The 15,902-nt window shown below is 40.5% G+C and overlaps 2 protein-coding genes across 6 annotated transcripts in view; one reads left to right on the top strand and one right to left on the bottom strand.

Annotated features, from left to right (window-relative positions):
* The window catches only part of SERGEF (secretion regulating guanine nucleotide exchange factor), a 156,583-nt gene extending 148,746 nt beyond the window's left edge, over positions 1-7,837 (top strand). For 3 of the 4 annotated variants that reach the window (XM_071808976.1, XM_071808974.1, XM_065838198.2), the window contains one exon: positions 5,662-7,837. In XM_071808976.1, coding sequence (XP_071665077.1) covers positions 5,662-5,843 — 182 coding nt within the window. In that variant the 3' untranslated portion in view covers positions 5,844-7,837. The remainder of the gene's footprint in view (positions 1-5,661) is intronic. The other variant, XR_011739297.1, reaches the window with a different exon arrangement.
* KCNC1 (potassium voltage-gated channel subfamily C member 1) overlaps positions 1-15,902 on the bottom strand; it is a 130,816-nt gene that overhangs the window by 2,669 nt on the left and 112,245 nt on the right. The gene's annotated exons all lie outside the window — the stretch shown is intronic.

Genomic DNA, 15,902 nt, shown 5'->3' with positions numbered 1-15,902 from the left:
CTCTAGTGAACGGGCTCAGTGCTGGTACTTAAAACAGTGCATAGGAGAATGCACAATATGTTCGTATGAAACTGCTAAGGCCTTTTTTGGTAAGTGCCATACTTAAAGTATCTTTCCTTATTTCTCTGCATTGCTGTATGGTGGACTCTGTCCTCATATACGTTTTTCAGGCTGTGCCAGATGTGCTACATTCCTGTTCACTGCACACTCAGAAATTATGTTATCATAAACGTGATTCTTTCCTCTTCCTGTTTTATAACTCACTATTTGTATGCTATGGAAATGAGGATAGAAAAGATTAGATGTGCTCTGTACTGCTCTTCTGTTTGCCATTCATAGGATACATACTGGTATTGAAAGAGAATCTAGAAATTACACTTTCCCAAATGAAATTAATTTCAAAGGAGATGTGTAGCCTTATTGTTCCATTTTACAGTACTCCATGTAGCACCTTGGCTCCTTAAGCCATACCAGGCATCTTGCATACTCAAGTTGATTTTCTGACTCCCTTCAGTAGTTAGTTGTGTGCTGTAATTGGATATGTTGACAGTTGGCCTTGAGGCCCTGACCCAGTTTGAAGACCCTGTTGTATTACACAATATGAGTATAGGCAGACTCCAGCTAGCAAGACAGTGCTTCTGCTATAAAAATTAATAATTCACGTGACATATTAGTTTAGAGCACTAGGTCAGAGAAGTCCGTATTACACAGGCTTCATGCATTTGTTACGAACAGCTGTTCAAGGCCATTGGAAGTTGTTCTTTCCAGGTACCAGGATGAACCACAGACAGGTAACCTAAAATCATCTGATTTTTCGCTTGTGTAAAACCCCTTCAGGGGAGGGGACTGAGTGTTCTAGGTCTGCTGCCTGGGGAGAGCTACTAATGATGTAAAGGTGGAGTGAGGACAGGTTGTTTGCTGGAGGCTAACTTTGGAATCAGCTTGTCTTTAGCATCATGAGTTTGTACTTAGTATAAAAAAAGTATCTTGTTTCCTATCTGTATGTTATATTAGCACTGTAATGCCTGTGATTTTTATCCGGCTTACTCTCTATAAAGTCAGACACACATTTCTGAGAGTTGTGGTCCAGCAGCAACTGGATGGGCTGCCTAGAGGGCATAACAGCTTGCTCCTTGAAAATGTGAGTATAAATGTAGTTCCATAATAAAACTGGCACTATATCAACCTCTTAGTTGTTTTCTACTTTTGGAGGTTCCATGTAATGTTTTGGGATCATGTCATCTTACATCACACTTACCAAACCTTGTCTTTAATAAGATTTTGCAGAACGCTTAGCCTTCCCTTTTAGTTACTAATATCTTCCCATGTTTTTCTACAGAAAACAATTGGTGTCAACCCTGTTTCTTATAATCTAAAATTACAAATCTTTTGCACTAATGACAGGATTGTTGCTAACAAAAGTTTAGAAGGATATTTCTTTCATTTTATTTTACATGATACCCTGGATTGCTAGATGTCCTGAAAAAATAGGAAGGCTTATTCACTTGTGGTTTTCTAACCCCTTGGGAGAAATATGGTCTAAATCTCCTTCTGTATAGCGTTAAATTGTTCTTTGTGAGGTTTTGAATGCTTTCAACTCATCAAGGGGAGATGACTGAAACACCTACATTTTGTTCATGGTCCAGCTCTGATGCTGTTTAAAGTAATTTGATTTGCCCTAAGCTGATCTCTTGTCTACTGTAACTTTATTTATAACTGTGTGTATAGTAGCACTAATTTAAGGTGTTTCTTGTTTTGTTTTGTTTAAAAAAAAAAAGATCCTGTGGAGTATTGCCAAGACCACAGAGCCTATACAGTAGAGCTGTTCTAAAACATTTTAATGGATTCTTAAAATGTCAAGCTATCTGATTAATAGATGAGCTTCAACATACTTGGATTGTCTTTAAAGCCAACTTCCTTTGTGTGCTTGGGAGAGTGGGAGAGGAGAAGCAGAAAGGAGACAAGCTTTTAAAGACAGCAGTTGATGAGCCTCCAGGGCACAGGCTGGTTTAGAAGCAAACTGTAGCATCAAACTAGGCTGCAGTGATATTTGTAGCTTCCTTGTTTACAGTTTTCCTTGCTTTACCTTCAGACTGAATGTAAGGGTGTGATTTATGATAACCTGTTTTCAGCTGTTTAAAAGTGATACGCCTAGACTAAGACAATCATTTGGTCTCCCTCTGTGGATAAGATGAATTGTGTGTTGGAGAGATGTAGATGACTCCATGGGCTCTTGGTGAAAACTAGATGATCTATAGCTGACTTACTTGATTTTTCGGAGGCTGAAATTAAATGCAGTGAATCTTACCCAGAGTATCTTATTTGCTAACACTGATTCTTCTCATTGGAAGAACAGAGTACTCAGCAATGAAGACCGATTCTAAATCTTCTACTTTCCTCAGAAACCTGTCCTCTGTCCAATATGCTGCAGCTTTTTTTTCCCTAGAAGTACTTTAATTCAGTTTAATCAAACAGTGCATTGCAGTCATCACTTCAGTTACTTTGAAAAAAGCCTACATACTTACTGCCAATAGGAGGGCAGCAGCCAAACCAGATGGATTTGTTACGGTTTTTATTCCTCCACTTTTTGTACATTTAATGAAATTCCATTGAGATTATTCTGTGTTGCCATGTGAGTTTTGTGGTTTCATTTGTACTTTGAGTATCTACATTTTAAAAAGGAAAAAAGTGAATGTGATGTATTATGCGGTTTCATTTAACCAGTGACATGGAGCAGGTTTCCCTCTTCACCTCACCAAACACAAATAATTTCTTTCGAGAACATGCTAAAATGCTTGTTTTAAATGTAGTTGGAAGCAATTTATACCTGTATTTATACACATAATTCTAATGGTCTCTCATCCTGGGAAGGTCTGGCACAGTCATAAAAATTGAATTTTCTTCTGAAAGCATGTAGGGCTACTGGGCCTGTGTTAAGGTTTTTATCAGCAATAAACTGTGAATAGAAGCAATCGAAAAGAAAACAAGGAAAAAAAAAAAGGAGGGGGGATGTGTGGGAAGGAAAAGTAAATGACATGAAATGGTGCCCTTTGTCCAGAGGCTAACTGTTAGTTCACTTTAATGAAGGCCCTTCCTGAACTCTGCAGATATGCCTTCTATGTCATTTTTTTAATAGGTGTTTCATTATCTTCGATCTTCATTCTTCATTGACTTCAGCTTCCGTGCCAGTGATTCACATTGCTGCTTGTTCCCTCCTGGGCAGTGTCACCGCAGTCATATTGCCCAGTTTTTACAAAAAAAAAATGTACTCCATGTGTTTTCAGCAAATTCTGTTTTCTCTGACACAAATCTAGCAGCCGACTTTTTACATGTACAAACCTTTCTCTAAATCTTCTACAGGCAGATGTGGTACAGTGTACCTTTTATTTTCACAACAATAGTTCTCTGCCTTTTAGCTTTGATTTCTGACTTGATGGTGATGAGAACAGTTTTTGTGTGCTGTCATTCTGTATCTGTCAGCTGCCCTTTCATCCTTTCACGTTTCTTCCTGGCTCTCCATATACGCACAGACTTTTTTTTTTAGAAGACCATTCATAAATCCTAGTTACTCTATTTTTCCTTTACCAGTTTTCACTCTCGCCCTATTTCAGTAGCCTTGAGTCATGTAGAAAGGTCTCTTTGGTGGCTTTTCTACAGGCTTGGAGAAGTAAAGGCTGGAAAATACTCAGTGATCCATATTTTAGGGGAGATGTTCTTGTCTGGGAGTTTCCTAACTTGTAAATGTTTCTGTAATGTTTTTTTTTAAAAGATGTTTGACTGGACATATTTCTGAATTTGAAAGGTTAATATCCTACTGCACCGTTTCTTTGAATATTTATTATGTAATCTGTGTTCCATTGAGCAGTTTGTAATTCAAGGTGATCAAAATCTTCCTGGTTTCCTCTGTCTTGTCCTGATGGAACAAGATGAAAAAAAATCCTTTATTCTGATGTAGTGAGTCTCTATGCAAACATGGAAGTTGTTGTACCGATTGTTTGTGGGCTAGTAACAAAAAGCGTACCACAGTCATCTTGTTAATGTACGGGCATGTTATAGTCCCCTTTCATTAAACTTGGTAGTTTTCCCACTCTAAGTAGGCTTATTCTGCAAGTTCTGTGTGTTAACTGTGGGAAGGGATGCCTTTCTTAGGTGCAGCTGATTTTCTTTGTTTGAATTTTTTTCCCTGAATAATTGTTCTGTGATGTATCTTTAGTCTTGATTTGCAATGTTGTTTTGTTTTGTTTTGTTTTCCAGCTTGTTGATATTTGCATAAATATTTTTACCAGGAACCTTACCAAAAAAATTCCAATTAACCTCCTAGATGTTCTGATATGTTCATATTTAAATCGGATATACTGCACATTTACTTTTTAGTACTTTTCTGCAGCACATGTATGTGCATTTGTGATGTAGGTTGGGTAAGATAAGAATAACAGAACTGCTGTATTAGGTGAGACTTATCTACCCTACTGTGACATTCTTGTGGCACTTCGTTGTCAAGAAAATTAAAAGTCATTGTTTAATTACATCTGACTTAAGTAATGTTTGCACTTAATTACAGAAGAGGAGAAATGTAATATACTAATATGAAAAGAAAACAGAAGACAGTGAAATGTTACTGGATTTGCAGGAGAGAAAGACAGTCCTGCTTGCTTTGTAATAATATGTTTCTGAATTTTGAAAAGTAAAATTATATTAGAATTATGATTGGGATTGGATTTTGTGAATTTTGGTGTTTTTCTCCTCATTACTTGGACTCCAGAATGGTGCTTCATGCTGTTAGTACCGGCTGCTTTTCAAAAATAACAATGGCATCAGAAACATGACTATATTGTAGGATGACTTTCTTTTTATTGCAGAAATTCACAGGCACAGTCTGTGACTGTCAAGTAAAGAAAAGAAAATAGGGATGAAATATCTCTTGTAGTGCAGAATAAGAGGGGTTTTTGATGGATTTTTTTATTATGTCAGCCATTTATAGAACAAAATTTACATATTGTGCTTCAAGGAAGAATACTATAGGGTAATAATAATAATACAGGGATCACAATTTGGGATATAAAAGAGTAGATGTTACAAAATAAATAATAATGAGGGGGAAATAAGGATAATAAAAACAGTGAAATGGTGTCAAAACAAGCAGAAGAGATAGGATGATTAAGAGTAAGTTGCCAGAGACTTGTTTTTAAAGGGAAAAGGTGAGATGTGAACTTGAAAATCGGAATGAAATGGGATTTGGCTGCTCTGTGATTCTGTGTTCCCCAGTCCTACAGATCATGCTATGAACGATTAGAGTGACTGAGCTTGGTTTGTGATATTATAGTTTTGCTTACTAGTGAGATCCTGAAAGACAGGGATTCAACATAATTTCAGGGAACGTCCTTAAATTGCAGAGAAATTTCTGTGGGCTCTGTGTATTTACTAAATGATTTGCAACTGTCTTTGTTATTTTAATCTCTCTTACATTATTAACAATATGAAACAAGACAGAGAATAATTCATTTGGATTTATTTACATTTTCAAGAGAACCAGAAGATTTTTCCTCAGCAGAATTTCTTAGAACCTAATTAGAAGATGACTTGATGAATTTGCTCCCCAAAACTGACAAAGCTGTTGTCTTTCTGTGGTCTTTATTCTGTATTTTGTATCCTCTCTCTTAGGTGACCGATGCTTGTCTTGGGGATGGAACGAACATGGAATGTGTGGTGATGGCACAGAAGCAAATGTTCACGTCCCGAAGGCTGTCAAAGCTCTTAGTTACGCAAAACAGATCTTAATTGGATGTGGGGCAGGACACTCTATGGCTCTTTGTCAAACTCCATATCAGACTCAGCACACCTGATATCATAGCATCATGGATGGGGATGGACATTTTTGGATTGCATAGCTCAGAAGTGCTACAAGAGGATAGCCCATGATTCACACATTCATTGGAAAGTGCAGAAGAGGTTTTTTTTGAAGACTAAAATGAAAGAATATGCATAAAAACCTATAATATTTTAAAAATTGTTTCATGGGCTTTTTTCACAGGAATTGACTTTCTTACCCACAGATAGAATGACATTTTGCCTTGATGCAATACCATCGAAGAAAGAATGACATTTACTTGCTCTTCTGAGAAGTCTATGAGGAAGAAACTGATGGCATAATTGCTTATTGATGTGTAAATTGGGTCTGAGGAAATGGTCTGAGAAGGTGGAGGCACAGGATCGCTTCTGGTCTTTTATTATTGTATCTTTGTCATGATGAGCACTTGTTGTGCCTGCCAACTTCTACTGGAGTTGTGAGCTCCAGCATCCCAGAAAATCCAGCTTGCATCACAGACAAATGCCAGTGAACATAAATAGGTGCATACACACATTTTAAACAGAAGATTAGAATTAAAAAAATAAAAGGAGGTATAATTTAGAAGGCTGGCAAAAATTAGGCCCTTCTGAACTAGCTATATCTTGATTAAACTCTGAAAGGAGCATTATTTCTGAGAAATTATCTTCTGTGCCAGACATCAGTTTATTACAGATTTACAGGGATGCAGATCCACATGAATTATCATTAACTTGCAAACCAAACCTGAAGTTTCTGAAGGTACTGCTTAGGGAAGAAAAGCTTCTAAGGGCTCTTGGAAACAGTAGAGAAGTTCTTGACAAAAGTCCTAAGTCCATTTGTAACTGTTGAGGACAGTTTGGTATGATATAGCTCCTGTGTTCACAGCTGCCTTTGAATAGGAAGACATCAAAATCTAACCAGAAAGTTTTTACAAGTTCTCCAGCTAAGATGCAGACCAGAATGCTCCTGATAATTTCAAGTTAGTTCTTACATCTGTTTTGCAGCCCAGCTGAGTTACCGTTCAGAGCGTGCCCACAGTACTTGTTCCAGGTGAGTGCTCGGCAGAGAACACAGGCCTAACACTTGTTTTGGTAGGAGAAATGAACAAGTGCATATTATCTTCAGATATTATTAGCTGCCTATGTTGAGCAGAATTTTGAAAGCTATTTACAAAACTGTCTTTCACACAAATACAGTGGATGCCGTTAAACTGGATGTTTACCTCCCACGATAGTTGCATTTGCTTTGGTATTTGATGTATTTCAAGTTCTAAATTTAGAGAATACTACTCTGTGGTAAATCCACCTTTTAATGAGACCTACTGTTGCTTAACAGTGCTTTAATTTTTAAAGCAAGCTTGCCAGTGAAGAAGCCTTACAGAATTACAAAAATCCTCAGAGAAGGGCTCTTAGGAAATTGGACAGGAAGACTTTCTAATGATGTATCAGCATACACTTGAGGGGTAAGGAGCTAAGGTGGCAATATGGGCTCTGAGGGTTTCCCCCCCTTGACTCTACAGCAGTTATAACTCATGGCCTAATTTTCATTGGCATTTTCTTTTTCTATTCAATGGATGAGAAAGTTGAACTGACTGTGACACTGATTATAACAACTGTATTACAGATACTGAAGGAATCTGTAAGAATAATCAAATGGGTCCTCTGCAAAAAGTGCAGCATTGAGACTTCTATTGTAAAGTTCAATTTTCTAGATACCACAGCCTCTTATATGCACTGAACAGCTTGTCATACTTTTTTTGGCAGTTCTGTCTGAGGCTTCTGCCTTTGTTTTCCTCCGAAATCTGTGTACCAAATGAACATGTTATCTTGTTTCAGCAGTCATACTTTCTAATTAATTCTGTTCCTTGACTAACCACAGCTAGTATGTGTGCCCTGTGACACAGGGGTTACTGTATTGAGTGTATTTTGACTGTGTATGCTGTTGCTGCAGTTCATTTCAGAGGAATTCAACAAATTGTGTAACAAATAAATGCAACTTGGTTATTTGAAATGTTGTTAATTTTTCACATCTGTAACAAGAACACACTTTTGGAAAAGTAAAGAATGACTTGGGGGGATAAGGAGGAAAGAAAGGAATACTTTGGTTTGTTCCTGGTCCTGATCTTGTGTTTTCATAGTTGCATCTGATCTTCATCTTTGAAAGGGCAAGAACTGCATTTTCACTCCTTCACCTTGCCTGTATAGATTGAAAACTTTGGGAAGTAATGACTTGTCTTGAGAGCTTGATGTACTAAATGCTTTGTTGTCGATCAGGACTTCTAGATGCTGCTGTAGCATGAAAAGTGAATAATAATGCATTGTAGATGGTATATGGTTGAATGCCAAAACCAAGTTGTTGTTCATTCACTCAGAAATGAACGCCCTGTTTTGTATGTCAGTACGCTTTGTTTGCAGAATAAAACGTTGTACAAAGTCAGCTAAGGCTTTCTACTGGAAGGAACGGAGCACACAGTGGAAAGTTCCTCATCAAGTGGAGAAGCTCCCTTGCTTGCTGGTGTCCAGAGCTTAGTGGTGGTCCCCTCCTGATGTCCTGATGGAGAATGTCTGTCTCTGCAAATCAAAATGCAGAACCAGTGGGCTATGCCAATACTCCTGCGGTGCATGCAGAGGCAGACTTCTTGGTGCAGGTCTTCAGCACTTAAACAAAGCAAGTCTTTTATGTGAGCATTCTGTGTTCATATTCACATGCAAATAAACAGACAAGGTTTGTAATGTATATCTAATATTGGAGCAAGATAAGCAGGTGTCTGGGCAGCTGCTCTCTCCTCCCATTTTCTGAAAACAAGTAAACCTGCCAATGAGCTGACATTCATGAGTGAAAGCGGAACTTGATATCACAGGTTTGCTGGAGAAGAAGTTGTGAACTGTCAGCCTTCAGACCAGAGACCTTTCAGGCTCTTGGGTGAAAGGGGAGAAAAAAGTTGTTGTGTGTACTTCTGGTGTTTGAAATCCTAGGGCATCTCCAGTTGTTACTCAAGCAAGCTCCATGTGCACCTGTGCAAGATTCTCCTGTGCCATTTTTAAGAATGTTGGTAGGAAGACGAGTGTGTTGTGTCAGAAGTTCCTGTCTCTTGCATAATTTGTTTAGGCCGCTTGCCAGTCACTGATGTTATTTGACTTTGTGTTGCATTCCTGAGTGGCTGTTAATAGATGCTTTTCTGCTTAGAATGCCGGACCCTGTATCTGAAGTGTGTTCATTTGAAAGAAAATTTCAGTTCTGACTTCCTTCCGGTTTGCACAGTCACCATTTCTTACATGGCACTGGCTTCCTTCCCCTATCTGTGTGGTGTCAGTCCTGTTGGTGACTAACTGGTTCTTGCCATCTGCATCTGCCATAAAGGTCACTTCTGCATGAGTGACGGGAGGCTTTGCTTGGCTACATGCCTGAGCACAGAGAAGTTGAGGGAGAGGGGAAGAATTTTATTTGATTTTGCTGTATATGACATTTTTTGAGTCATAAGACTTAAAGATGAGGATGGAAAACAGACATGGAGATCAGTTTGAATGTGCAGGAGAAAGGTGACCATAGAAAAAAATGAATGGCAGTAGAGAGCCTGATATTGTCAGCTAAAACAGAGAGGAAAAGGTGGGCTGAGGGAGAGCACAGAGTCCTGAAGACTGAATAATCACGCAGGGATAGCAGCATTCCAGCCTACTAGTATGGTGGGAGCGAGGTGAGGGACAAGCTATTCTATTTCTTGGATGTTATTGTTCCCCTTATCCCACTGTTTATTATGAATACCATGAATTATTGAGCTGCAGTCGGTTTTCTTTCTCATTCATAGCACATCTTGAAATTTTCAGTTCTCTTCAGTTGGAACAGCAACATCTGTCTTTACCTCCCAGTCTCAGAAATCTTTAGATCAGGCCTGTGACCTAGTCCAGCACTTAATCAAATACTTACTATTTTTTCCATTAAATTCCATGAACTCTGGATCTAATTTAAAGAATAATTAAGTTCAGGACTTCCACTTCCTTTCCCCCTCTTTTAGAAATCAAGATGATGACAGATCTTCATACATGAAATTGCTATGTTATGTTTTCACCAAAAAGTCGCTTGTGTTCTCTTAGCAATTTTGATATTTTTACAGCGTATGGCAAGTCTTGTGCATTTTCTTCTAGCTAGATATTTTCCTAAAAAAGGCTCCAGAATTTTTCATCAGTATTTGAGTCGTGCTTGTGGTATTTACTACCAGCACATAGTTCAGAGCAGCTGAAAATTCTGTAAAGAGGAGAAGAAAATACTGCAGCGGAAAATGTAAGCTTTGCTTCCCAAAGGCTGGGAATGGATGCAGTCTGTGGTACAGAATCATCTTGTGTGGTTTGTATTGCACTTAAAAATGCACACAGTATAAAAATGGAGCTTACACAGAATTTGCTGAAAACTCTAGCTGACACAAAAATAATGAGACATTTGAACTTTTGACATATCAATATCTTGATTTATGTGCAAAAAAAATGGGTAGTACATGCTTTGTTATTTTCTTTTAGCTTTTATGCTTTTCTTAATTCCCGATAAATGATGGTCTTCGATGTTTTGCTCCAGGTAAGAAAGAATGATTTAATAGCCTTGAATTAAAGTGTTTTGGTTGTATGGAAATGACCTTCTGTTGGATGAATGTCTCAAAAAATAACTGTAAAGGGAGTTGTTTACCAAATGTGCCTCTGAAGTTAGTTTGTTGAAACTGCATCTCTAAAGTCATTGTTATTTTGTAACTCAGATTGAAGGGGCTGAAGTAAGGAACATTCTTTAGCTGTTTGTGCATTTCATTCAGATTCATCTGTCGCTTGTCTCTGCATTCACCTGGTTTTAATGCAGAGGCAGTTTTTGCTCATCAATGCCTCATTTTAACTTCTTTTTAATATATATTTAGAAGTGGGGCCAAGAATTTGGGAGATTTTCAGTGTTCTGACATGATTTTAGTTTTTTGCTGCAAATACCAAATGAGTTTAGCTTTTCTTTTGTTTTTACTGGTTTGAAAGCATGAAGACATGGTACCTAAATTAGGGCAGCAGAGGAGTTGCCAATCAGTAATGAAGATACTCCGTCATTTTAACTGTGTGGGTGCTTAATAGTCTTCCATAATAATCCTCTGCTTTAAAATACAGAAGAAAAGGGATTCCTATAGGGGCATTGTGCTCTTTTGCAGACAAGGAAACATGGCATCTTTTAAGTAATGGAGAGATGCTTCTCCTTTGGTGCCTTAATTCCAAGTAGATAATTATAATAACTTTTTCTACTTAAATGCTCTTTTTCCTCTTTTGACCTCAGAAGAGTTTAAAAAGGGATGATGTCACAGAAACAAAAGCTGAGGCACAAAAAAATTGAAAAGCCCCAAGCAGTGTAAGCCAGCATGTCCACAGTGGAGCCAAGAATAAAATTCCCATATCTTGAGTTCCAGGCCAAGGCTCTACCTTCTAGGCTATAGTGGTTCCTGATGAGTGGTTCCTGATGTTTTTTTTCAGTTAAGCCTCACTGCTACTTCTTCCTTCTCTCCTTGCTCTTCTTTTCCCCTCACCACTAATTGCTGTTTTCTCATATGCTCGTCTCCCTCCTGTTTGCATAACACATGTTCCAGAGCCATCTTAGAATCAGAATCAGTTGGAAGAGACCCTCAAGATCATCAAGTCCAACCATAACCTAACTCTAGCACTAAACCATATCCCTAAGAACATTGTCTAAACACCTCCAGAGATGGTGACTCCGCCATTTCCCTGGGCAGCCTGTTCCAATGCCTGACAACCCTTTCCAGGAAGAATTTTTTCCTAATATCCAATCTGAACATTTCCTGGCACAACTTGAGGCCATTTCCTCTTGTCCTATCACTTGCTACTTGGGAGAAGAGACCAACACCCTCCATGCTACAACCTCCTTTCAGGAAGCTGTAGACAACAATAAAATCTCCCCTCAGCCTCATTTTCTCCAGGCCAAACAGTCCCAATTTCCTCCACCACTCCTCGTAAGACTTGTGCTCCAGGCCCCTCACCAGCTTCATCACCCTCTTCTCCACTCTCTCTAGTACCTCAATATCTTTCTTATGATGAGGGGCCCAAAACCGAACACAGTATTCCAGGTGGGGCCTCACCAGTGCCGAGTGCAGTGGCACAATCACTTTCCTAGTCCTACTGGCCCCACTATTGCTGATACAAGCCAGGATGCTGTTGGCCTTTTTGGCCACCTGGGCACACCGCTGGCTCATGTTCAGCCAGCTGTCAGTCAACACCCCCAGATCCCTTTCTGTCAGGCAGCTTTCCAGCCACTCTTCCCCGAGCGTGTAGCGCTGCCTGGGGTTGTTGTGACCCAAGTGCAGGACGCGGCACTTGGCCTTGTTAAATCTCATACAATTGGCCTTGGCCCAATGATCCAGCCTGTACAGATGCCTCTGTATGGCCATCCTACCCTCCAGCAGGGCAACACTGCCTCCCGGTTTGGTGTCATCTGCAAACGTACTAAGGGTGCACTCAATCCCCTCATCCAGATCATTGATAAAGAGATTTAACAGAACTGGCCCCAATACTGAGACCTCAGGAACACCACTTGTGACTGGTGACCAACTAATTTGGCTCCGTTCACCACAAGTCTTTGGGCCCAGCCATCCAGCCAGTTCTTTATCCATCGCAGAGTACACCCATCCAGGCCATGAGCTGCCAGCTTCTCCAGGAGAATGCTGTGGGATACAGTGTCAGAGGCTTTACTGAACTCTGAGTACACAACATCCACAGCCTTTCTCTCATCTAATCTACTATTTGGGTCACCCTGTTGGAGATCAGGTTGGTCAAGCAGGACCTGCCTTTCATAAACACATGTTGACTGGACCTGATCACTTGGTTGTCTTGTATGTGCTGTGTGATGACATTCAGGATGATCTGCTCCATGACCTTCCCTGGCACTGAGGTCAGACTGACAGGTCTTTAGTTCCCTGGATCCTCCTTTTGCCCCTTCTTGTAGACAGGCATCACATTAGCCAACTTCAGTGAACTGGGACCTCCCCAGTCAGCCAGGATTGCTGATAGGTAATGGAAAGTGGCTTAGTGATCATCTCCACCAGTTCCTTCAGCAGCCTTGGGTGTATCTCATCTGGCCCCATAGACTTGTGGGTGTCCAAGTGGTGTAGCAGGTCACTAACCATTTCCCCTTGAATTATTGTGGCTTCACATTGCTCCTCTTGCCTGTCTTTTGGCCTGGGTACCTGGAGCACAACTGGTCTGACTATTAAAGGCTGAGGCAAAGACAGCATTTAGTACCTCAGTCTTTCCTTCATCTTCTGTCTCTATGTTTCCCCCTGCATCCATCAGGGGATGGAGGTTCTCCTTAGCCCTCCTCTTGTTGCTGATACATTTATAGAAACATTTCTTGTTGTCCTTCACAGTGGTGGCCAGTCTCAGTTCTAGTTGGGCTTTGGCCCATCTGATTTTCTCCCTGCATAACCTCACAGATTTCTTGTATTCCTCTTGAGTGGCCTGACCCTCCTTCCAAAGGTTATAAATTCTCCTTTTATTCTGAACTTCCAGCTGCAGCTCTCTATTCAGCCAGGTCGGTCTTCTTCCCTGCCGGCTCGCCTTCCAGCACATGGGGACAGCCTGCTCTAAGATTACCTTATTGAAGAGAGACCAGCCTTCCTGGACTCCTTTGTCCTTCAGCACTGCGTCCCAAAGGACTCTGCCAACCAGCCTCCTAAACAGATCAAAATCTGCCCTTTAGAAGTCAAAAGCAGCAGTTCTGCTGACCGCCCTCCTTACTTCCCCAAGAATAGAAAACTCAATCATTTTATGATCGCTATGCCCGAGGTGACTTCCAACTGACACGTTACCCACAAGTCCTTCCCTATTTACAAACAACAGATCCAGTGAGGCTTCTTCCCTGGTAGGCTCACTAACCAGCTGTGTTAGCAAGTTGCTTTCCACGTACTGCAGGAACCTCCTAGGCTGCTTCCTCTCTGCTGTGTTCTGTTTCCAGCAGACATCTGGTAGGTTGAAGTCCCCCACAAGAACAAGGGCTGGTGATCAGGAGACTTCTCCCAACTGCCTACAAAATATTTCATGTGCCTCTTCATCTTGTGTCCTCATCCACATTTCCAACCTCTTGTGCTACTGCCACTCTTTCTCCAGTCACTCGCGTTGATGCCACCACCGTAAAGCATGATTCCTACTAAGCTTATCTGCTTGGGCCCAATCCATGTGTCTCCTGGTCATTCTGGTATGACTCAGGGTCAGGAGCCCCTGTATAGGCTGTGTTGTCCCTGCTAAGCCCTTTGGGTCCAGAAGGTGTGTGGGTACCTTAGAATGATATCTGGACTAGATGATCTCCAGAGGTCCCTTCCAACCAAACCTAACCATTCTGTGATCTGAGCTAAAACACCTGCAATACTTTGCCTTTTGCTGACTAAGGAATCTCCAACCTGCTCCATGGGCAGCAGAGAAACCAGTAGAAGCCTTTGATACCTGAAGATGTTTGGACCTACGTACTTGCATGAAGTTTTTTAAAAGCTCAAGTGAATGCTGAGGGTTGAAAACCTGGCTTGGTCAGCCTGAATTGAGGAATATGTCTCTCCATCGGGGCAGATGACTGTCCTTAGTTTTAAAGCATTTGTTCTATCAGATAAGGAAAGCCAAAAGTTGCAGTTCTGGGTCCATTTTCTAACTTGAAGTTCAATTTGAATTCAAATATTGTTCTTGATTGCAAATAAATATTCCCCTAAGAGAGAAATGTTGCACCTACGGTCCTAGATGAATGCAGAGGCTTTGGGATTTCTGAGCAGACAGGTATTTTATGTCCAAACTCAAATACGTGATTGACTTGAAAATAGTCTGCATAATTTAAGCACATTTTCATGAAGTGAAGTTAGGCTGTCTGTGAGGTCAGAGACTAAGTTGCTTCTAGGATATATATGGAAAGCAGAGAGATAGGTTGCCTTGTTTTGAAACCGTAAAAAGTATATGCAAAGTGGCAGGGTAAAAACTGCACTTGTTTTTTCTTCAGGATATCTTTTTTGGAAGCAGCTCTCTGCTCAGTTCCTTTCTGAATGCCCTTGCCTTAGCCTAGCTTGCTCTTTTCTGTATTTCAGTCTGCTCATTTGTCCTAGCAGCCATTTGTTTCAGTGATGTATTTTCTTTTTGAGCCTGAAACTTTGAGGAGAGAGAAGGCAATTTATGTGAAAAATCATTTTATCCAGATTAATGACTACTGCGCTTGACTGTTATCACAGCGGTATTAGCTAGATCTTTTTTTGTTGGAGTGAGAGAACAGAAACCACTTCTCAGATCCTTGCTGTCTGAAGCTGTAGTTGTGGAGGCACATCAGGCTGGTCCAGAAAAAATTAGTATCTTCATGCAGCCAGAGGAAAAGCTGTATGTGTAGAAGGTGTGCTTGAGGCGTACAACTAATAAACCACCAGTTGCCAGTGGGTTCAGATGAAGGACCAGCATTGCATCCTATAGCTGGGGGTCCATTGCCAAAAGCTGAGTTTGCAGAGGAGGAAACCCGGATGTTCATTTCCAGCCAGAAAGAGGTAGAGTGTGACTGAACTACATAATGTGCTTCTGCTCTTACGATGGTGGGAAGTCAAAAGTAGTCGGTGGCATTATTGCAAGTCTCAGGTCAGAATCTACCCGTGTGTATAGCTTTAGTGCTTTAATCAAGATGTATACTTTCTGTGGTGGGAATGGGCAGGCTTGAAGGAATTAATGTTTTAATCATAATACCCCAGCAAAAGCTCCTTAAATGTAAGGCAGCTGGGATGATGGGGTAAATTTCGCTTAGGATTCAGTGTCAGGATTCAGCACCAACAGGTCCTGAAATTTTCCAGTTGTGTCCCTCTTTCCCTGTGCTGTCAGAGCTGCCGCTGTTGTGCAAGGGAATCTCCAGGGTCAGATGGTCCTTAAGCTTTAGAGCATCTCCTGAAGGGCGGTGGACAGGAAAACTTGTTCTCTTCCTGAAGGGTTTATAGAAGTCACCCAAGAGATACGTTACCTCAAATCAGAATAAGCTGAGAGGTGTACCTAAATGAAAATGGGACTGGTAGATGTAAAAAGCAGTACAGAACGACAATTGCTCT

This window comes from Patagioenas fasciata, chromosome 5 (genome assembly GCF_037038585.1).
Source record: "Patagioenas fasciata isolate bPatFas1 chromosome 5, bPatFas1.hap1, whole genome shotgun sequence".
Lineage (NCBI taxonomy): Eukaryota > Metazoa > Chordata > Aves > Columbiformes > Columbidae > Patagioenas > Patagioenas fasciata.
Note: the sequence above shows the minus strand (reverse complement) of the source record. Positions and strands in the feature narration are given on the sequence as shown.